Raw genomic sequence first — 23,570 nt, 5'->3', positions numbered from 1 at the left:
TGGACATCTGATGAAAGAGCTGTGTAGACCCAAAGAGCCCACTGTGTCAACTGTAATCCGTAAATTAATCCGTAAATGAAATTAGCACCCACGCCTCCTCCTTCTTCGCTTTGGTTGATTAGAACCCTAAAGGGTTGAATTTAGGAAAATATAGGATTCACCCATGTGAAGAGAGCGCCTTGATGGAGACAGGCCTATTTAATCCTATTAGATAGCCATTCCTTCAGTACTCAAGAGCTTCCACAGCCCCCAATGATAATTAACACAAGCCGTGGACCACACTTTTCGTTTGGGTTTTAACATCTTCAAAATGCCATGTCAGGACCCAGTGGCTTCGTGCTGGAGTATAGAGACTGCATCTGTAGTGAATTATGTCTCCCGAACTACTTCAGAGATCTGATTTCTTATAAAGTGGGAGAGATGCACATTAGCCACTAATGACCTCTGGGAGGAATAGCCCACCAAGTTCAGGGTTATTGCACACAGCAAGCCATTTCATCAGAAGCCGGGAAGAAGGATGCCTGGGAGGCAGGAGACATGCATTCAGGACCAAGTGAGCAGATAATCCATTACCCTTCCCCCACTAGTGAATGCCTGATTGCTTGGTCTTTTCTCATTCAAGTGGTGTGAATTAGCTGTTAGAAAAAATATTGGCACTAGCTAAGCAAGATATTTCTCAATCTTCTATCACCAAGACATCTCCGACAAGAACTAAATTTAGAAAATGGATTAAGTTGGCCACTGCGTTAATGGAGAGTGTAAGGCAGGAATAACAATTAAGACCATGCTGTGCTCTTCACTGGACACTTTCTGACCACTCATCGTGATCCACATGCTCGGTTCATGAGACACACAGCCAAGTCTGCTCCTTCTGCTCCCCTGGCCTTTGGTCTTCAATGTTTGCACCAGTTACCTTCCTCATTGCTCTGGCAAATGCCACAGCACAGGGGAGGAAGCTCCCCGCAACTCACAGTTCAAAGGGCTGTAGTCCATCATGGTGGGGAAGCCATGTTTGCAGGAGGGTGAAGCAACCGGTCATCTTGCATTCGCGGTCAGAGAGTAGAGCAAAAAGAACGCTGGTGCTCAGCAGCTTTCTCCTTTCTAGGCAGTCTAGGCCCTCAGTCCGAGGGATGACGTTACCTTTCAGGGAGGGTCTTCCCACTTGAGTTAACCTACTCCAGGCACTCACTCAAGGGTATGCTCAGAGGTCTGTGTCCCGCGATGTGGAAGAAAATTCCGTCAAGTTGACAACCTATCTTAACCATCACAATGATGCCTTAAAAAATATCAGGGGCTGAAGAGATGGCTTAGTGGTGAATAGCACTGGCTGCCCTCCCAGAGGAAGAGCACCCACATGGCAGCTCCTAACTGTCTGTAATTCCAGTTGCAGAGATTCTGACACCCCCTTCTGGCCTCATCAGTCACAAGGCATGCTGTGGTACACCAAGATATATGCAGGCAAACCACCCAAACATAAAACTATAATAATGATGTTAAAATAAAGTTAAAAAACCTAAAACCCCATACTTTACAATCTTAACAGTTTTAAGGCAAAAATGTTCATGGAAATGGTGCAAATAAAAGTATAACTCTGGTCCTACAAAATAATGCTGAAATAGTCTTGTAAAGATTGGGCTACACATACTTACACTGATAAATTATTTGTGGTTTATACACAATTTAAACTTAACTGGGCACCCCATATTTTTATATGCTCAACCTGGCTACCCTCAACAGAAAGGCTGTAGGCCTCCCAGTTCTGAGCTGACTTGTAAGTGCTTGGTGCTGGGCAGTGGTTCCCTGCTGACGCTGCTGAGTGCTGGGTGCAGACCCTCCCACCCATCTCCGCCCTCCAACCTATCAGCCTGACAACTGTTGCTCCTTAGTGACCTATGCCCTAGTAACACATTTGAAAGAAGGTCCGAGGCCACTGTTCTTTCCTGAAAGAATAAAAACGCTGGAAGCGTTGCTTATGGCACCAAAATATGAAGAATATACTATGTTTTTGATTGACTCTGAAGCTAATAATTCAGACAGCCATAAAGCTGTTCTAAACTCTAAGGAGGCTGGGATTTGTGAAGATAGATTTTTTCCGGGCAAGCAACCAACCTGGCAGGAATCGTGGCTAGCCCATCCCACGTCTCTGAGCTGCCTGTGTATCTTTAAAATACGTGCCAGACGTGTAGTTTCACTTGCCATGGTCCTTCTACCTGCAAGGCTCTCCAGGCCAATTTCACTTTTCTAAATCTTTCTTGAGTCACCTAATCTGTCAAAAGTTGTCCCTCTTTTTCCCCAGTCACAGGTAATTCCTGCCCTTCTAATTACTCCAGCACTTGAGTTTAGGTAGAATTATATTTTACTTATGTGTTTACAAATTTGAAAGAGATCTTGTGGTGTGAGCATGTGTGTCAGTTTGCGTGCAGGTTAGAAGCAGATGCCTGCTAACTTCCTTAGGGTTCTCCACCTTATATTTTGGGACAGGGACTCTAGCTGAATTTGAGGCTCACTGATTTGACTATAGTCGCTTGCTCATGGGCCCCAAGAATTCTGTCTCCCTTTCTGTAGTGCTGGGGTTACAACTATGTTGCACATACAGCCCCTCACCCCCCACCCTATGGGTTCTAACCCAGGTCTTGCTTGTGTGCCAAGTACTGAGTCATCCTCCCATTCCCCAGTGCTAGGTACAATTTGACTCTTTATTCCAGATTGCTTTCTTTTCAAGAAGGAATTGCTGTGTGGCCAGAAGCCAGCAGCACCTCCCCTTTCTGTCTGAAGTTCACGTGGTAGCCTCAGGAAGCTGCCGTTTTGGCATTGTGTTTGCCTTGGCATGGCCTGAGCATTTTGTCATTCAGGTCAGACCCTGCCTTGTGTGGATCTCGGCAGCAGCACACAGGGACAGAAGGAGCCAAACCAATGACAGTGCCATGGCTATGCCCTGGGTGACAAATCTACAGCAGGCATCTCTGTTCTGTAAAGGCCTGGGTGGAGGCACTTGTGGACTGTCACCGTCAAAACAAAGACCAGCATTCTAACCAGAGCGCACAGTCATCGAGGGGACACAGCATCCACCCGAGTCAGAGGACTGGATACCTGGCTCAGCAGTTAAGAGTGCCTACTGCTCTTGCAGAGGACCCAAGTTCAGTTCCCAGCACCCACGGTGGGTGGCTCAGAAGCATCCGGCATCATCTTCTGGACCCCAAGGGCATGCCTTTCACACGTGTGTGCATGTACCCACACCCATGTACACATTGTGTCATTGAAAAGAGAAAGGAAAAGGAAAGCTCTCTCCCCTAGATTCACAAGCAACCCCTTCCTAGTAGTTTACATGCTTATCGCTGATCAATACAAGGAGCAGCCATGCAAATGGGCGCCAGTCATGCCATACTATTCAAGGCATGCGCACTGAGCATGCTAAATATGGTCTCATATTGAAGATATAAAAACCTGTAGAAGGCAGCTTAGATCACCTCCCCTTCCCTAACCCAGAAGAGAAACGTGACACTTTGGAGGGTCAAGCTTAGCCGAGGAAGAAAGTCCTACTCCACACCTAGAGAAGGGCCTAAGGAGGCTACAGGCAGGACAGAGCAGCCAAGGAGTGCCCCAAAGTAACTTATGCCCTGGGTTCACAGGGAATAGACTGGAGTCATTCCATGACTTCTCACTGTCTGTGCACATGTAACTGTGGGGTATGCATGACACAAGTCACGTGAGAACATGACTGTGAGGTGAGCTCACTGGTGCAATCAAGAGCCCCCTCAGGCCTCCCCGGCTTCACAGCAAGGAGGGAAGGCTTGGATTTAGAAGCTACCCATTTGACTTCTACATTTCTGAGTGTCAAATTACCTCATAGGTTACTGGCCCCATGGTTACTTGAACTGGGAAGAAGAATGTCGGTGTTGGCCTGAAGCTTGGGCTTTATCAACTGTGACTACTTTTGCATACACTGTATGGTACTCAGCGGAGCACTGGTTAGTAACTTCGCTTCTCACAAACCAAGACTGCATCAGAAGCAGTGTGTGGGTATTTACTGGACAGCTCTGTTCTCTGTCTTGCTTCAGAAGCCTCCTGCATGTGAAAAGTCACCATTTCCCCCTACCTGCCTCAGGAGTCAATCTTTTCTGTACAAAACATTTTCCTTTCCCCACCTGGGGAATAGCTCAGAGCAGACTATCTTTTAAATCAGCCAGTTAATTAAAAATCAGTCCAGATAAGCCTCAGTGTCTGATGCTGGTCAGCACAGAAACATCACGACGACTCTAGAACACCCTAGCATTCTGTCACTTAAGATTCTTAGAAGGGTACCATGCGGGGGCATGGTAAGTAAGATCCTAGAACTTGGAAGAAGGAGGCACTTTGATATGTAATGACTTCCTGTTTCTTTAAAAATCATTTATATTATGTGTGTGGGAAGTGGGTGTTTATGAGTGTGGGTGCACACATGCCAGAGAGAACGTGTGGAGGTCACATGACAACTTGCCTTCTCCTGCATGGGTTCCAAGGATAAGGCTCAGGCTGTCAGGCCTGGCAGCGAGCACCTTTATCTGCTGAGCCATCCCACAGGCCCATTTTTCTCCAAAATCCTATCTCCAGACTGGGAGCTAAGAGATGAGGTTACCCAGAAAGCGGAGGAACACATGCCTGTGAACATCAGGACGGAGTTTCCCATTTGCTGGAGAAGCACCTAGTGCCGCATCCTGCCCGGCTTGTGCCAAGCGACCAATCTAGAGTCGACTGATGAGAAAAGCAGGCAACATGCATGGCAACCAGACAAGGGGAAATCTGATTTCTCCAGAGATGTGTGGAAATGGGATCCCAGGCAACAGTGGCTACTGTGAATGAGGAAATGTGTGGAAATGGGGTCCCAGGCAACAGTGGCTACTGTGAATGAGGACACATTTGAGGAGGTGGCAAAAGAATGCTGGGATAATGACAAACACAGAGGGAACAAGCGGGAAATCTGAAGGGAAGAGGAGGAGAATGAGGAGCACCCTGGAACAGAGTAGGAGCAACCCAGGCTCCAGGCATCATGCCTTACTGCAGCATCTCAGCTGCCCTGAGATAACGGGGCAGGCAGTTATCCGGCCAGACAGGGCAAGCTGAGCACTTGACTCTGGTTTGTCTTGGGAGATGTCTCTCTTTCCTTAGAAGATGTAGAGTTGGGACACAAGGAAAACCCAAGTTTCTACGAAGAATGTGTGAAAGTTGAGTGAGAAGTATTTGGACGTGGGTTGGCATGCACTGGGGTTGGCATGGGGAATAAATTAAAGACACTTCCTTGGGGCACCACACATAGTATATACCTTGTGTTGACATATGCTATGAACTCAGACTTACACATAGTCTTGATATATCAATAAATTAACTTTTACATTTATTTGTGTGTGTGTGTGTGTGTGTGTGTGTGTGCACATGCCCGTGTGTGCACATACATGCTACAACATGCATATGGAGGTCAGAAGATGTTAGCAGGAGTAGGTTCTCTCCTTCTACCTTTTGGGTCATGGGAATGAAACATCAGGCCCTTACTTACTGAGCCAACTTGCCTGCTCCTGCTCCAGCATGTCCTTTGGAGACAATTCTCTGCTAGGAAGTGCTTAAGGAGCCTAGCCCACCCAACCATATCTGTTTATTAGTCGTAAAGTTAAAAAGAAGAATGCATCCCCGTGGAGTGGTGACAGGGCTCAGGGAAATCTTCAGAGGCACCAAGTGTGTGGACTCAAACAGGAGACAGTTCAATCCGCCTCCTAAAAGCTGCGGGGAGGGAAGCTAAAACAAACTGTTCCCTCTGAACTCTGCTCAGCTCGGGGATTTGTATGCAAATGAGACAAATCAGAAGATTCACTCTGAAGTTAGGTCCGAAATGCATACAGAGCTCCAGCCACCTATCAACCCAGTGGACAAGCTGCATCCTTTGCCGTGTCCACAGCAAACCTCAGTTCATCTCGCCCTTCGGAAGATTCCACTATGTCCCCTCACAATTTTTAATATGTCTGAGTATTTTCAGTGCAGCTATTACTCAGATGTTGAAATGTAAAATTCAGAAAATGGGAAGCAGAAGGTTTTTGTCAACATGTCCAGCGTTTGAAAGGAAAGAACAGAGAATGCGGAATAAAAACAACCGGAGGGGGCAGTACCTGGAAAGTGCATTACCCTGGTAAAAGAAAAAAATCCGTGCATAGTGCCATGGGCACAGGGCCCCCTTGAGAGAGGCAAGGAGACAGAGAGCTTTGCATTCCACACCTCGGGCTTGGACAGCACAGTTCCAAGCCCCTTGCAAAGTCATAGCTTCATTCTAGTGTGGACCACCTCCTTTTCAAACCTCTGCTTGCCTCTCACTGGCTTAAAATGAAGGTGTGGACACATGCAGGTTTCTTAGCTACTTTTAGGTTTTCTACAAGCAGCACACACTGGGGCTGAGAGCTGGCCCTTCAGTTACAAGACTGTACTACTTTTACAGAGGATTCAAGTTTGGTTTCTAGCATCCATTTCTGGTGACTCTTAACCTGCTTGTAATTCCAGCTCTGGGGGATCTGCTGCCTTCTTCTGGCTTCCACAAGCCACTGCATTCACATAAACACACACTCACACCAATATTTTTTAAAAAATTAAAAATCAACACATCATCTAATTACACATATACACATGCACATACTTGCAAAGATTTAAACAATTTTTTGTCAGTTTAAATAATAATATAAAGTTTACATATCTGCTGTCTTTATGATTAGGGTTACTACTCTATTTTTGATTTTGTAAGTTTTAAATGTTTTAGGAAATTTTCCTCCTCAGGGAACATACAGAACCTTGTTATGGTTAAAGAAGTGGCAGTGAGACACAACACAGTGTGAACTGGGAAGCATTTTCTTGACAGCCTGTAGAAGGGAGCTGTGGGCCACTTCCTGCCTCCCAGCTCCCAGCCACTGGCTAGCTTTATACCTGAAATAACAACACACAAATTGTATTCATTTAAACACCGCCTGGCCAATTAGTTTCAGCCTCTTCTTGGCTAACTCTCACATCTTGATTAACAAATCTCTAATATCTGTGTAGCACCACGAGGTAGTGCCTTACTAGGAAGATTCTAGTATACGTCCATCTTAGGCTGGAGCTTCATCGTGTCTGCCCTGGAGAGGACAGGCATGGCGACTGGCTCACTTCCCTTATTCCCAGCATTCTGTTCTGTCTACTCCACCTACCTAATTTTCTGACCTATCAAGGGCCAAGGCAGTTTCTTTATTAACCAATGAAATCAACTCAAAACAGAAGACCCTCCCACATCAATAGTCCATTCTGGCGATTTATAGATTTTGGGTTGTTTAGTCTTTCAGATATGCAACATGCGTGTACACAGGCGTGCGCGCATGTGTGTGTTGCATGTGCAGGTGCCCACACCCATGAGTACAAGCCAACTCCAGAGAAGATCAGATGTCCTATTCTACTGTTCTTTGCCTATTGCCTTTGAAACAGGGTATCTCAGTAAAACTGGAGCTAGTTCAGAGGCCAGTAAGCCACAGCAATCCCCCTGTCTCTGTGCTGGAGTTACAGGCATACATAGCCATAGGTGGCTTTAATGTGGGTGCTAGGAATTTGCACTTAGCTCCTCATGCTTGCACAGCAAGTGCTTATACCCCCTGAACCATCCCATCCCCTCCCCCGGCCCTGTATATGCTGCTTCACACCAATTATAAAAGAACAACACCAGCCTGAAGTCACAGATTAAGAATGTATACTGTTATATTTTGCAATAAAAACACAACTATTAACTATGGGCACAATTTAATGTTAAGACTGCAGAACAAGATGCAATTTCAATCTCAGAATTAACTATGTGTTATGCAATATTTTTCTATATGCCAAGAAGCAACATTAGGTTTTAATTCAGTTACAAAGCCTAGAGTACAGTTAATGGGGGAGGGTATTAATTAAATGAAGTGAATTCATTGTGTTCCTTGGAGATGTAAAGTCAACATGCCACATTAACTTTCTTTAAAGATAATCTTTGGTTTTCAGTAGACACTTTAGGGAATATTGCAGGTAAAAGAACTAGGAGCAAAATACTATTTCTTTTTCTTAAAAACAAAAATCCATTATTAGCCAAGTGGTGGTGGCACATGCCTTCAATCCCAGCAATTGGGAGGCAGATGCAGGCAGATCTCTGTGAGTTGGAGGCCAACCTGGTCTACAAGAGCTAGTTCCATGACAGGCTCAAAAGCAACCAAGAAACCCTGCCTCAAAAACCAGAAAATAAATTATATCCATTATTTCATTTTGTGTATACATGCTTGGCCATGGATATATTCTAAAGAGAATCATGAAAATAGAGATATGGGAGGGGTTGGTGGCAAGACAGCTCAGCAGTTAAGGGTCATTGTCACCAAGCCTGATGACCTGAGTTCAATCTCCAGGACTCAAAAGATAGAAGGAGATAACCAACTCCTGCAAATTCTCCTTTGCCCTCGACAAGTGTGCACACATGTGTGCACATCCTCCACATATATAAAAAAACAATAACAACAATCAAAAAAAAAAGATCTGACAGTAAAAGATATGTACTAGTGCCATTTGGAAAGAGGGAGCCTCAACTAAGCAAAAACTCGCGAAAGACTGGTTTGTGGTACATTTTCTTGATTAATGATCGATGTGGGAAATTTCCTGTGGGAAATGCCACCCTTAGGTTCATGGTCCTAGGCTACCAAGAAAGAAAATAAGTTAAGTGAGCCTAGAGGAGCAAGCGAGGTAGCAACATTCCTTCATGGTCTCTTTTTGTGTTCCTGTTCCCAGTTTTCTGCCTCAAGTTCCTGTCCTGGGCATCCTTCAGTGATGGGTTGTGATGTGCAAGTGCCAAGCAAAATAAAACCTTTTCACCCTGAGCTGCTTTGGTTATGGTGTTTATCACAGCAATAGAAATGTAACTGAGACAGCGTGGAAGGCATGATCTCTTGGCTTCCTGTGAGGCCTGCCAGGACATCTGAAAAAAAGTCTTTCCCTCAGCTAAACTCCTATCAAGGAATTATAGGGCACCGAGAGTAGCAGTTCCTGGGAGTGCAATTCCCTGGCCCAGGCACTATGACAAGTGTGTGACATGACTCATCAGGACCTTTCTCCTGTTGCTACTGTGACAATCCATTCTGAAAACAAATACACTTTGAGTCCAATTTCAAGTCCTGGGGACACTGGGATTTCAATTCAGTGACAGTCTCTTCTGTTGTGAGGACACTGAGAGATTGACTCAGTGACAGTCTCTTCTGTTGCACCATCTCTGGGGACCCTGGGAGATCGACTCAGTGACAGTCTCTTCTGTTGCACCATCTCTGGGGACCCTGGGAGATTGACTCAGTGACAGTCTCTTCTGTTGCACTGTCTCTCCAGAGCCTAAGTAGATTGGTGTGGGAGAATTGTCTATATTCTGTCAATTATGTTTTAAATAAATGCTGATTGACCAGAAAGCCAGGCAGGAAGTATAGGTGGGACAACCAGACAGGAAGTAGAGGCAGGGCAATGAGAACAGGAGTAATCTGGGAAGAAGGAAGCTTTTTCTGCTGTTCTGCCCAGACACACAAGAAGGAAGATGTGACCTGCCCTGTTGAAAAGGGTACCAAGCCATGTGGCTAACATTGATAAGAATAATGGGTTAATATAAGTTATAAGAGTTAACAAGAAGCCTGAGCTAAGGGGCCAATCAGTTATAACTAATGCATAATCTCTGTGTGATTCTTTGGGGGCTAAACAGCTGTGGGAACTGGGCAGGACAGAAACCCCAACAAGCAGGCCCTCATGTTACAGTGGATTTTCTTTTCAAGTGAGATTCACTTGATAGAATGAAATGCATGTTCAAGCTAAAACTAAAGAAACAATCAGCTTTGTATCTTCTTCAAAACTCGTGTCATTATGTGCATTCATTTTTGTTGGAGGATAAGTGCATAAAAACATACTCAGCAGCAAAAGTATAAAATCAGCCACAGTCATTCTAAATGACTCCTCTGACAATAGAGGACATTAATCTGCATAGTCTTTGGGTCTGGTTAATTTTGGTGTTTGATTTTTTATTTGCAACATATTTTATAATAAAGTTTAAAACAGAAAAATTATTGGAGTTTTTTATTTTAGCCATTCTGACAGGTGTAAGATGATATCTCAAAGTTGTTTTGATTTGCATTTCCCTGATCACTAAGGAGGTTGAGCATGACCTTAAGTGTCTTTTGGCCATTTGAACTTCCTCTGTTGAGAATTCTCTGTTCAGTTCAGTGCCCCATTTTTTAATTGGGTTAATTAGCATTTTAAAGTCTAGTTTCCTGAGTTCTCTATATATTTTGGAGATCAGACCTTTGTCTGTTACGGGGTTGGTGAAGATCTTCTCCCAGAAGGTTGCCTTTTTGAATGGCACGGGGTTTTGATCCTACTTAATGTGCTGGCTTTGTGGGAGCCTAGCCAGTTTGGATGTTCACCTTCCTAGATATGGACGGAGGGGGGAGGACCTTGGACTTTCCACAGGGCAGGGAACCCTGACTGCTCTTTGGACTGGAGAGGGAGGGGGAGAGGAGTAGGGGGAGGGGGAGAAGGGTGGGAGGAGGGGGAGGGAAATGGGAGGCTGGGAGGTGGCGGAAACTTGTTTTTTTTCCTTTTCTCAATAGAAAAAATAAAAAAAACAGAAAAATTATATATTTTATAATAAAGCTTAAAACAGGACTTCAGACTCCACCTTCGGTACATTGCCTTGGACCTAAATAGAAGATTAGACATCAGTGAAGTTTTATTAGTACAAGGGAGTCCTTTGGAAGCAAACCCTCTCCCTGTGTTGTTGCAATAGACCATGCTCTTCAATTTGGTTTTAGTCTTCTTTAATATTGTAAAGAGTCACTTTTAGGACTTGGGAGATAGACAGCTAAGCTGGGCAATGCTTACCAGTCTACCTCACTGTATGAGGAACTGAATTCAGTCACCAGGACTCAGGTTAAAAAGAATGTGGCAGTTGAGAGAGACATCTAAAGGTATTAATAAAACTGATCATGTTTAACCTTAAGAAGTGGCTGGAATCAGATCTACAGTTATGTTTCCATCTTTAGTGTATGGATGGGTGTAATGTGAAGAACATGACTTGCAGGAACCAATTCTCTGCTCCTACTAGGTGAGTCCCAGGGATCTAACTCCTGTCACGTTATCCAGCTTGGTGATCACGCCTTTACCCATGGAGCCCTCTTTCAGGCCCACTGTTGTTTGATGTTCTGACAGCCATCCCATCATCTCTAAGGTGACGGACGTCAGGCTTCCCTGTCTTTCCTCAGCACCTGTTTGCTTTCTGATGTAACGGCTGTTCTAGGATTTTGTCCACATGTTTATGGCTTGTTGTCTTATTATGTAATTGTGATACTTTTCTATGTATTTTGGAGACGAGTCCTTTATAGCCATAAGTTTTGATTAAAAAAAAAAAGAAAATATATATATTTAAAACATTTTCTTAATAACATTCAAAGAACAGATGTTTCTCATTTTGATGAAATCTAGTTTACTGTTTCTTTGATAGTTTTTTTTTGTTTTTGTTTTTTTAAGGTTCTAAGAAACCTTGGCCTAGTGGACGGTCACAAAGGTTTATCTTTCCTTCTTAGGAGTTTTGCATTTGAAATTGTACATTTATGCTTGTGATCTAGTTCAAGAAAACACTTGTGTGTGAGAAATTTGTTGTGAAGGGCATTTTGGTGTGTGTGTGTGTGTACATGCCAGAGGTAGTCAGAGTACTGTGGGAGTCACTTCTCTCCTTCTGTCTTGTGGGTCCTGGGGACAGAACTCAGGTTGTCAGGCCTGGTGACAAGTGCCCTCTCTCACTGACTCGTCTGCTCCAACTAAGGTTCTTCCGCAAAGCTATTTTTAGTAGTGGGAGCAGCTGTGTGAGCTTTACGGCCTCCTCATCACTTCCCACATGGATTCTCAGAAGGCTCAGACTACGCTGTAGGTTCATCTAGGCAGACCCACCATCTGAGAGTCTATGAAAATGGGATAGCTCTCCATCGCTTCAGGTCTGGAAAGCTCCTCTCTTGTCTTACAGTTTTACTAATACAGAGAGTAGACATATGTTGTTAAATTTATCTATAGACTATTTAAATTTTTAATGCTACGTCAAGGGTTGCTGCCTTTTCATTTTCTGTACCCTTGTATTCTGGAACCTTGATAAACTCCTTTTAGTATTTCTTAGTAACTCTTTTCAGGTTGTTTGATGCTTTCTCCATAGAAAGAATGTTATTTGTGTATAATGACAGTTTTATTACTTCCTCTCCAAATATCTGTGTCCTTTATTGATTTTTCTTACCATAATATTCTATCTAGAACTTTCAGTGTGGTGCCCAATGCAAGCAGTGAGAAAAGATCTTCACTTTTGCTTCTAGCTTTAAGAAAGAATCATGTCTTTCCCTTATCCTTATTATAGCTAGAAATGGATGATAGAGAGAGGGAAGGATGCTCAGCAGACAGGGAGATAGCAGACAGGTATATACATAAACACACAAACAGATGATAAAGGGATGGGTGACAGGTAGATAGACACACATATACATATAAGGTGAGAGGCACATAGACAAATGATAGAGGGGTGTGTGATAGGCAGATAGGTAGATGATAGATACACAGGTACATAGGTGAGAGGTACACAGATGGTAGATGCATACATAGGTAGGTAATATATATCTATACACATCTATACACTGATAGATGGTGTTAAAGTTCGGAGGCTGCCTCCTATTTCTGTTTTGCTGAGTTTTGACCATGAATAAACGAGAACTTTATCAAATTCTTTGCCTCCATCCATTGGAATGATCAAGGGCTTTGTCTTAACCAGTTCCTCATCACAGGGAAGTACACACATGACCTCTGCATCTCTGCCATGAGGTCCACCTCCTGGATGTGATGTGGGTGTTGTTAGGGATTTAACTCATGGGGAGGGTAGCTCAGCTTCCTTTCTCAAATGTTTGCCCTCAACGTCAGAGCAGTACAATGCACGGGGGATTCTTGCATGCACTGCTGTGCGGGAAGCTTGGTAAAGCTGCTGTACTTGTAGCTGAAGTACTCTAGGGCATATTAAGGGATGCCTTGCGTGCCTGGAGTTTCCTCATTGGAGAGTTTTTACTATGAATTCACCTTCTTCTATAGACACAGGGTGTCTATTTTTGCCTAGTGAACTTGGAAATCGGTGTCTTTTATGAATCTGTCACTTTTACCCAAGCAAATACATTGTAGTAACTTGTTAGCCTAGTTAAGGTTACTACGGCTATGATGAAGCACCATGACGAAGAGCAGCATGGGGAGGAAAGGGTTTATTTCATTCACAGTTCATCATCAAAAGCAGTGAGGGCAGGAACTCATACAGGGCAGGATCGTGGAGACAGGAACTGATGCAGAGGTCATGGAGGAGTGCTGCTTGCTGGCTTGCTCCTCATGGCTTGCTCAGCCTGCTTCCTTACAGATTCAGGACCACCCGCCCAGGGGCAGCACCACCTACCATGGGCTGGGATCTCCCACAATAAGCACTAATTAAGAAACTGCCCTATAGCCCACTCTTATGGAGACAATTGTTTCTCAACTGAGGCTTCCTGCTTTCTGATGACACTTAGCTTATGTCAAGTCGATATAAAAGAGTAAGCTTGTTTTTATTATTTCATTGTTATCTTTAAAAATATTTATTTTTACTTTATGCTTGTATGTGCCTGAGCCCTGAGCACATGTACATACATCACATGTGTATAGGTGCCCACAGAGGCCAGAAGAGGGTGGTAGATGCCCTGGAGCTTGGGTTGCCCTCTGTGGGTGTTAGGAACTGAACCGGATCCTTTGGAAGAGCAGCAAGTGCTCCTAATCACCAAGCAGCTCTCAGCTGCTGTTCAATCTTTTTAGAGTGCTGATGTCGGAGTAATTTCTTTCTAATCTGTTGCTTTCATTGGTTAATTAATAAAGAAACTGCCTAGGCCCATTTGATAGGCCAACCCTTAGGTGGGTGAAGTAAACAAAACAGAATGCTGGGAGAAAGAAAGCTGAGTCAGTGAGTCGCCATGATTCTCCCACTCCAGACAGATGCAGGTTAAGATCTCTCCTGGTAAGCCACCTCATGGGCTACTCAGATTATTAGAAATGGGTTAGATCAATATGTAAGAGCTGGCCAATAAGAGGCTGGAACTAATGGGCCAGGCAGTGTTTAAAAGATTACGGTTTCCGTGTAATTATTTCGGGTAAAGCTAGCCAGGTGGCGGGAAGCAGCCCGCTGCTCCTATTACAACAGAGTGCTTACTACTAACACCCTAAAATACAGAGAAAGGGAGGTTATTTGCCAGCATTAAAATCCAATAAATGGAACATTTAATTAAATGTAAAAATAAAATCGGAAGGAAAGAGCTGTGCAACCAAATAAAAGGGCACATTCAGGCGCCTTTTCACCAGGGTGTGGGGGGCTGGGGAGCTTGGATCTGAAGTGTAATCCTGAGGCTCATGACTCCGCACTTCCAGGACCCTAAATCTGGTGTTGGTCTTCACTCCCAACTCAGTATTACGTCATCCTGATGCTCATCACTCTCACAAATTTAACTTTCCACTCTCAACCTACATCCAAGTAAGAGCTTACCTGCCCCATGTGCCTTTAGCGTTGGAAGCTCATCACCCCTTGTGGCTTCCATTTCTGCCCTTTGTGAGGTGTGTGTGTGAGAGAGTATATGTGTGAGTGCACACGCACACGCGCACGCTTTCGTGCCACCAGGATTGCCTGAAATTCACCATGTAACCAAGGATGACCTTGGACTCCTGTTCCTGCTGCCTTCGCTTCCCATGTGCTGGGATTTCCAGAAAGTACCACAGTGCCCAGATAAACCCCTGCAATCTTCCTTGGGTTGTGGCACTTCCAACAGACCCTTCTACTGACCCTTCCATCACACAGTCTCTGGTTTGTCTCCTTTCCATCTTCATTGCCATCACTCAAGTCTCACCCAAACACCATTCTGTTCCTTATGACAGCTAACATCTGCCCTTTCCTATGGAAGAGTGGTCCTAAAATAACATGAACCTACCATGCAAATTCTTTTCGGGAACCCTACTAAATGGCAACTCTTGTTTATATTTTCATTCCCCATTTCTTTTTTATTTGAAGTCTCTATACATGAAATATTTTATGTTTCTTTTCTGAGTTCCATCCCCAGTGCCCAGCTAAAAGTGTCAAATAGAAAGAGGAATGGGAAGAAAAAGTTATCCAGGCTCAGTGTACCTGCTGAATCCCAGGACTTGGAAAAGAGAGGCAGGAGAATCAGAAGTTCAAGGCCCATCTTTGGCTATATGGTGATGGACAGAGAAGCAGACTTGACAAGAGCTGGGCTATTCCAGCTTGTCTCCTGCACCAGACCCCACCTCCATTTAGAGAGTGTGGAGGCTTGCAGAGAACTGAAGGGGGTTCCCATTTCTGAGTAAATATCTAGGGGCCTGTAAGAAAAATAGCAGGCAGAAGATGTTAAACACAGAGTCATATTAGGGGCAAATTCTAATTCACTGTGACACATGGTGGAAGGGAGGGCTGACTCCCACACACTGTCCTCTGGCCACCACATGCAAACTGTGATGTGTGCACACCCCAATCCCCAGTAGGTATGTGTAAAAAGTCTCAGTGAACATAGATCGTTTCCATGATTGCCTTGCTTCCTGTGTGCACATGCATTGCTGTGTAGGTGCACGTACACATATGCATGTGTACATACATGTGCAACACTTCCCCAGTAAAATTATATTCCCCACAATTATCATTGGATCTTGTTCTACTAGCCCCTTGATGTACCCATTAAAATGATTAACATCTAAGATGTTCTCCATAAACTTTGGCAGAAATATTAACTAATCTGCATTTTTTTTTCTGTTAGGGAAAGATCTAGACATTTTTGAGCAAACTTGATCTGGTAAGATCCAATTAGGTTTCATTCCAGGAGTGAAGTGCTGCTCAAAATCATGAGCCAGGATATGACACGCCTAGCAGAGCCAGAGATCTCTAGCTCATTCTTCTATCAAAGACATGTGCTCAGCAGCTCCGTCACATCCAAGTCAGCACCAGGGAGCTCTGTCTAAACACTGACTTGGCTATACTGCCTCTGTCCAGCTGTCTCTTTTCAAATTTAGCAAGGACCGAAAAAAAAAAAAGATGTAAACTAAAAATATCATACTAACTGGAGGCTGATGTTTGAGACCCTCTTCAATCAAAGCATCCAAGTCAATCCAACAAATATTTACATTCACCAAGGAATTGTTGGGCAATGGTTCAAAAGCGTTCTGGGACTGAATGTGAGCAGGGCACCCAACATGCCCAGCATGCCCAACATGCTACAAAGCCAGACCCATCAGTATCTGCGAATTCCCAGGAGGAAGGCCATGCCACTTGCCATGTGCCTGAGAACCCGAAGGACGGAGAAGCAGACTTGCCAAGAGCTGGGCTATTCCAGCTGAGCTATGGTGCTGTCTCATCTACTGCACCCTGACCTCCATGCTCTATTTGGAGAGTGTGGGTGGAGAACTGAAGGGGATTCCCATTTCCGAGTAAATATCTAGGGGCCTGAAAGACAAAAACCAGGCTGATGGTGCCAAATACCAGGATGAACTGCAGGCAAGTTCTCATTTACCTATCACCTTTAGGGTGAGGAAGTACTTGTAATTGGTTAATGGTGGCAAACACAATGCCACAAACATGAAGAACAGCATGCCCAGAAGAGTCCTTCTTACTGTCATTCTGGACAGGCACCCGGACACTGGTGCTTCTGAAGCTCTTTGCATTGGCAGGAAAACAGGGATTGCAGCCCATGATGTCCCTAGCTGCTGGTGAAAGATCACCAAGGAGACACTGTGCCTGATTGCACAGCAGTGACCCTTCTGGGAACTGCCCAAGATTACAGTCAGTAGACTTGACCTAGCTCAGCGAGGCTCTGAGCCTGAGCAACTGTGCTATGGCCACATTCTCACCCTGCCCTGTTTATACTTTCTCGTGGTGCTTCAACACCCTGTCATCCCTGGTGCTTATGTCTGTCACCACCCCTGTGCTGTGGACCCCATGAGAGCTAACTGTAGGCTTTGTGTGTCTTTGCATTCCTTTCGGAGCCCATGTTTGTGCTCTGTGATCACAAGATTAGTAACAAATGGCAGATGAATGAAAGAACTACTCACGCATAGAAAAGAATGCCAGCCCTCTGCCCTCTATGCTGGATCTGTCTAGGCTGGCATTTGCATCTCCGTGGTTGATGGTTCTACAGAAACCAAGGTAAGATCTAGGGGTCCTTCGGTGTTTAATCTGCTGTCACAATCTCGTTTCCCTTCACTCTCTCCCTCAGGAGAGCACTGGTGTTTACTTCGTGTGTCCCCTAAGATCCAATTTCTACTCTTTTCCTACCCGACTCAGAATCAGAGACAACCATATTCCCTGACTTGCTTAATAGCTGGCTTCTGGATAAGTTCAGCCAATTTGGGCACCGATGGGAGATGGTGCCTGGATTGAGAGGAAGCCAGGGCTGTCTCCTGGATGGTGTCTCAGACAGCAGCTGCAGTTCTTCAACAGGGCACCTATGCTGTGGGGCTGCTCCCCGCGCTCTAGACCTGTGGGGTGGGGCCAGCTCTTGGTTCTTGATGATAGAAAGAATACAGTATCCTCTTCCAGCTCCTTTTTCCAAAGCTTGGTCTCGAGCTTACAATGCTATTTCGGGAAATGCTGGGAACTTTAAGAAGCAGGGCATAGCTGGATGAAGTCAATCACTGGGAGAAGGTCCTTGGTACTTTATCTTGCCATGGCCTGTGCCTCCTTACTCTCTCTCTTTGCTTGCTGGGCACCATCATGAGTTAAGCAGCTATTCTCTTTTGTGGCCATCTACCATTATGGTCTCCCCCAAGCCAGGCACAGAAACACATCTTTTTGAAGCTGTGAGCTAAAAACAAAACTTTTCTTTCCAAAGTTGACTCCTAGAAATTATTACAGTAAAAAAACATTCCACTAAATCACACTGTCCCCCGCCCCAGCTCCTACCGTTATTGACCTCCAAGATGCCTTACTAATGGCTGAGCATCTTGGCTATACCATCCTCTGTACACCCATTTCCCCATGTCAGAATCCTCTGCTGCAGGCCTACGGGGTTTTACTTTCCTGGCTGGATCAAATGCTGGTGATTCTTGGCAAGCTAACACTATCCTTTCTTTGAGGAGAGGGGGCAGCACAGTGACCTGACTCTCAGCCAAATCCCCTCAGGATCAAGGTTATCTTGAGTCATTTCAAGAAGTAACGTTATTATTTTTTATTTGTTTGTTTTTGCTTTATGTGTATGTGTCTCTGTGCATGTATGTGTGCCACATGTATGCAGTACTCTTAAAGGCCAGAGGAGGGCATCCGACCCCCTTGAACAGGAGTCACAATGGTTGTGAGCTGGCATGTAGGTGCTGGGAACTGGACTAGGAACTTCCTAACTGCTGATGCAGTTCTCCAGTCCTGAGATGAAATTCTTAATAACTAACTTGGTACAGTGTATTTGACTTTAATTCCACACATGTTATACAGTGGTGCTGTTAGGGAAGCTGTGGAGCTGTTGTGTTGTTAAACTCTAGATGTAGGAGGAATGATCCCAGAGAAGTAAGTTTTTATCACAGCAGAAAGCTTGATGAAGACTTTCCATGCTTCAGTCAGCCCTCACAGGCAGGGATTCTATAGTTTATTTTTAACACATTGTGCATGTGTGCGTGTGATGTGGTGTGTGTGTGTGGCATGTGTGGAATGGTGTGTATGGTTTGTATGTGGTGTGTATGTGTGTAACGTGTATGTGTGTGGTGTATATGGTGTGTCACAGTGAGAAGAAGAAAGTCAAAGAACAACTTGGAGGAATCCCTCTCCCTTTCTACCCCTAGTCTAGGACTGAACTCAGGCCATTAGACTTGGCAGCAAGCATGGCTATCTGCTGAGACACTGTGCCAGCCTCAAGACTCAGCAGTTCACAGAGAACTGCTTTTTCCATTGTTTACTTCTGATCCTCTTGTCTCCACCTCCCGGTGTGGGTATTATAGGTGTACAGTGTTAGGGGATGGAACCCAGGCCTTCAAGCATGCTAGACAAACTCTATGACTGAGCTACATCTCCAGCCCAGCTCTACTTCTTATTTGAAAGTGGAGCCCAACATTGACTCCTTAGTCTTGTCCAGCATCTGCATCACAGCAACCCTTACACAGAAACAGAGGCCACCTCCACAGCTCACACAGAATGAAGGACAATGTACCACATGGCTGCAAATCCCATTGGTGTGAAAACACCAGACTCAGACAAAGTCCTGAATGCTGGCTTTTGTGCCAAATGGGAGTTTTTAGCTGCAATGTATGGGCCAGCACTATAAAGGAGAGACTTTGCTCTAGCATGATAGATGCTGGTACCTGAAGCCAGGTGAGTGTGAGACCAGGGCTGTTTCTCATCTCAGACCTGAGACCCACAGCTCCAAGCAGCCGGTGTATGTAATGGCACACCCAGTCTGCGGCCCCTTCACAGCGCTGGCCTGGGACAGCCATTCCCAGCCTTGTCCCACTTCCCATGGAGAACCCCCTCTCTTCACTGGCACCTTGGTGAGGTTTCTGAACTTCCCAGGAGACCAAGCAGGCTCTGAGGCAGATGGAGAACTCAACTGTTACTCTGTTGAAAAGAGAAGTGAGTCTGTGCTTACTGATGGAGCTCTTCTTCCGTGAGGGCCTCGGTCCTCCACTCCCCAGTGGCCATGGCCAGCTCCGCCTTCAGATCAGCAATCTCCTTCTGCAAGCGGGTAATCATCTGTGCAGGGGTAAGAAGGAGAGCACATGTCCACCTCTGGCCAACGCAACCTCAGTGGCAGCAAAACACAGCTTTGGAGGTTATGAGGCAATGGTTGGGGACAAGCCTGACACACAAGTTCAGTCCCTGGGACCCAGACCTACACAGTGGAAGAAGGAAAGTGACCCCTGCAGATTGTCCTCTGACTCTACATTGCATTAAGTGTGCACACATGGGTGGTTAATTAATTAAAATTATTAACTATTTTAGGATACAAAACTGGATAGAGAACAATTTAAAAGGCATTAGTGTCCCTAACATTAATATTCGGACTAAATAACTCTAGAACTGTATTTTTTAACAAATAAAACATTACAAGCTGGGTGGTGGTGGTGCACACCTTTAATTCCAGCACGCAGGAGGCAGAGGCAGGCGGATCTCTGTGAGTTCGAGGCCAGCCTGGTCTACAGAGTGAGTTCCAGGATAGCCAGGACTACACAGATAAACCCTGTCTCGAAAAATAACAACAGAAACAAAACAACAACAATAAACCATTACAGACACAACTTGTGGCATCTCTCTTGCTCCCTTTCTGTCCTTCCTGGAGTGTGCTATAATGAAGTTAAGAGTCATGAAAAAACTTACACATCATACATTATTCCTCATGCATGCTCCAATGCATGCTCCCTTTAATAAAGGAGAATATCATTTTGCCTGCCTTAAACTATGTGAACATCCTATTTCTTCATGTAATTGCATCTTGTTTTCTTTTGTTTTCACGTAATTTGAGCTCATTTATATTGCTTTATGCAGCTCCTCATCATGAATTTTCAAGGGCATGTAATATTCCAATAAAATATATCAGAATTCACTGGAGTTCAGGAGATGGCTCAGTCAGTAGGCTATCTGCCTTTGCACAGAACCCATGGGCAAAAGTTAGGTGTGGTAGTGCATGTGTGTAACCCAATGCTGGGGGCGGGGTGGGTCCCTGCTCAGTGAGGGACTGTGTCCCCAAAAAAAGGCTTCTGTGTGTGTGTGTGTGTGTGTGTGTGTGTGTGTGTGTGTGTGGCGTATGGTGGCTCAGCAGGTAAGAGTGCTTACCACACAAGCATGAGGACCTGAGATCTAATCTCATCACCCACTTAGAACTCAGGTCATGGACACAGATGCCACTGCATCAGAACTGAGTGAAGGGGTAGTTGTTGGGACTCAGGGGCTATCAGTCCTTATTGGGGTGATAGGAAACCCTGTCTCAAAGGCAGAAAATAGGAGCAGGACACAGCCAATGTCTGACTTCTGTGAACACATGCACAGTTGTACATACGCGTATGTTCACGTGCACGTGTGCGCACACACACACACACACACACACATACACACACACACACACACACACACACAAGTGGATGGTGTTCCTGAAAAGGGAAAGGAGTGGCAGGGAGTGAGGAGAATTGACATTTACTTAGTTGATTGGTTGGGTAGTTTTGCTAACTACATTTCAAAGATCAGCTAAAGCTGATATAGCCTGCCAACGTTTGTTTTACCAAGTTCATATTATAACCACATAATCATTAGTAGAGTATTTAGTATTATAATCCAGTTGGACTTGCTTCAGGAAGTTAATAATAGGCTATTATTTAAAAATACACAAATGAGCACTGAAAAAAAGGGAGGTGCATGGAGTGACAGGTTTAATAGGTCAAGATGTCGTCTTAAGATGAAGAAACATGGCATCCGCTTAAAAAAAGTCGTGTCGATTTTTCTGTTGTACCTTTCTGTATATCTGAAATAATTCATAATAAAGCTGACTAAAGGGATGTGACAATCCATCACATGCACAGTTGAAAAGAGAAATATTGATCAATCTCATCACTTGTTAGGTCCCAGAACATATGTGCCTACGCTAGGTCAACTGCCTGGACCTCTCGCTCCAGGGGATCACACCCTCTTCCAGACTCCCCTTGGGCCCTCCAGTCACACACAAATACACACACATACACACTTGTCAAATATTTTTCTAAAACTCGTACTTGATCATATCAAGAATTCACTGACATATTGTAAAGATTCAGTCAAGCTGAGGATAAGTGAACATCAACCAAAAAGTTACAGTAAACCTTTATTGTAGCAATGAGCGGCAGAAAGAGCAAGACAAGAATGTCTTTAAAATTCTGCTAAAATTCTTGGCTAGGCCATGAGACGATGAAAAGAAGAAAATCATCTGCCTATACTTGCAGATCATGTTATTGTCTATGCAGACAATATGTCTATGTGATGATAAACGCAACAAAAATGGATAAGAAATTTATAATCCATTTATAAGTTTCTTTCCAAAGCTTGACAGATCAACAATTATGAAATGTAATTCTCCTCACTTCTATACACAAACCCTTTGGCCTCCTGCTATGCAATCTAAAGACACCTGTCCTAGGTAGGGCCACTACTGCAGGGGTGAGGCAGTGTGACCAAAGCAGCATGAGGAGGACAGGCTTGTTTCCCTCCCAGTTCCTTATCACAGTTCATCATCAAAAGCACTGAGGACAGGAACTCACGCAGGCAGGAACTGGGCAGCAGGAGCTGATGCAGAGGCCGTGGAGGAGGCTGTTGCTTATTGGCTTGTTCCTCATGGCTTGCTTGGCCACCTTTCTTATAGAACCCAGGACCACCAGCCCAGGGCAACCCCCACAATGGGCTGCACTCCCTTATTAATCACCAATTAAGAAACTACTCTACAGGCTTGCCTACAGTCCAATCGTAGATTATCTTAACTGAGGCTCCCTCCTCTCAGATGACTTTAATTTGTGTCAAATTGACATAAAGCCAGCCAATACAACACCCCAGTTTAGTAAAAAGATGAGACATCTGTTTGCAGCCGTCCTTGAGAACTGGAGTCCCCAAACTGGCTAACGAAGTCAGCATCAGCTCTTCTCCCTCCCACCTCCTGCCCTTTTCCAATAATTTGTATTCTCTCACTTCTTCACTTGTGGATCGCTTCCCAGGAGGCAGAGGTGAGTAGATCTCTGTGAGTTTGAGGCCAGTCTGATCTACACAGAGAGTTCCAGGCCAGCCAGGGCTACAGAGTGAGACCCCGTAACAAATAAAACAAAAGCATTAAACAAACAACCTTTTAGACAAAGGGGGTTTTGTGTATGTGAATTCAAACCCATGTGAAGGAGGGATAAAGCTTTTAAATTCTCAAGAAAATACTTCTTGTGGGCTGGAGAGCTGGTTCAGTGGGTCAGAGTAGGCCCTACTCTTTCAGAGACCCTGGGTTCAGTTTCTAGCACTCATGTTAGGTGGCTCACAGCTGCCTATAATTCCATCTCCAAGGGATCTGATGCTTTCTTCCGACCTCCACAGGCACCTGTGCTCACTCACACATGCCATCAGTCCTGCTGGTCAGGGATGTGGCAGATGGCCTCACTGGTATCGCACATCGGGGAATAGATTTATCTTCCCTGCTCCCTCCTCGCTGGTTTTGTTAGAGAGGGAAGCAGAGGTCCAGGACTGTGACTTCCTTCCCCGGGCTGACACTGTTTGTCCACACTCAAGGACAGCTGCAGCCTTGTGCTCCCCTGTCTGCAGGTAACATGTTCTAAAGATGCTTCCAGAGATCTATTCGGATGAGTTTCAGGCTCCCTTGACCACATCAACAGAACCAACAACCCCTCTAAATCACAAGAGCATTTTGGACACAGGCTCCAGGGACTTTGTTTAAATCCGCAGGGCACCATGTTTTACCTGTTGGCCTCCTTTAAAAACACAGTGAGAAACCGCTGAGCTACACAGAACAGCACCCTCTGGA

At 44.8% G+C, this 23,570-nt stretch overlaps 1 protein-coding gene across 1 annotated transcript in view; it reads right to left on the bottom strand.

Moving 5' to 3' along the window:
• The window catches only part of Kif6 (kinesin family member 6), a 324,667-nt gene that overhangs the window by 175,242 nt on the left and 125,855 nt on the right, over positions 1-23,570 (bottom strand). Inside the window, exon 10 of the mRNA XM_075978949.1 lies at positions 19,683-19,786. Within this exon, the coding sequence (XP_075835064.1) occupies positions 19,683-19,786 (104 nt within the window). The remainder of the gene's footprint in view (positions 1-19,682; positions 19,787-23,570) is intronic.

Source organism: Microtus pennsylvanicus, chromosome 7 (assembly GCF_037038515.1).
Source record: "Microtus pennsylvanicus isolate mMicPen1 chromosome 7, mMicPen1.hap1, whole genome shotgun sequence".
Classification (NCBI taxonomy): domain Eukaryota; kingdom Metazoa; phylum Chordata; class Mammalia; order Rodentia; family Cricetidae; genus Microtus; species Microtus pennsylvanicus.
Note: the sequence above shows the minus strand (reverse complement) of the source record. Positions and strands in the feature narration are given on the sequence as shown.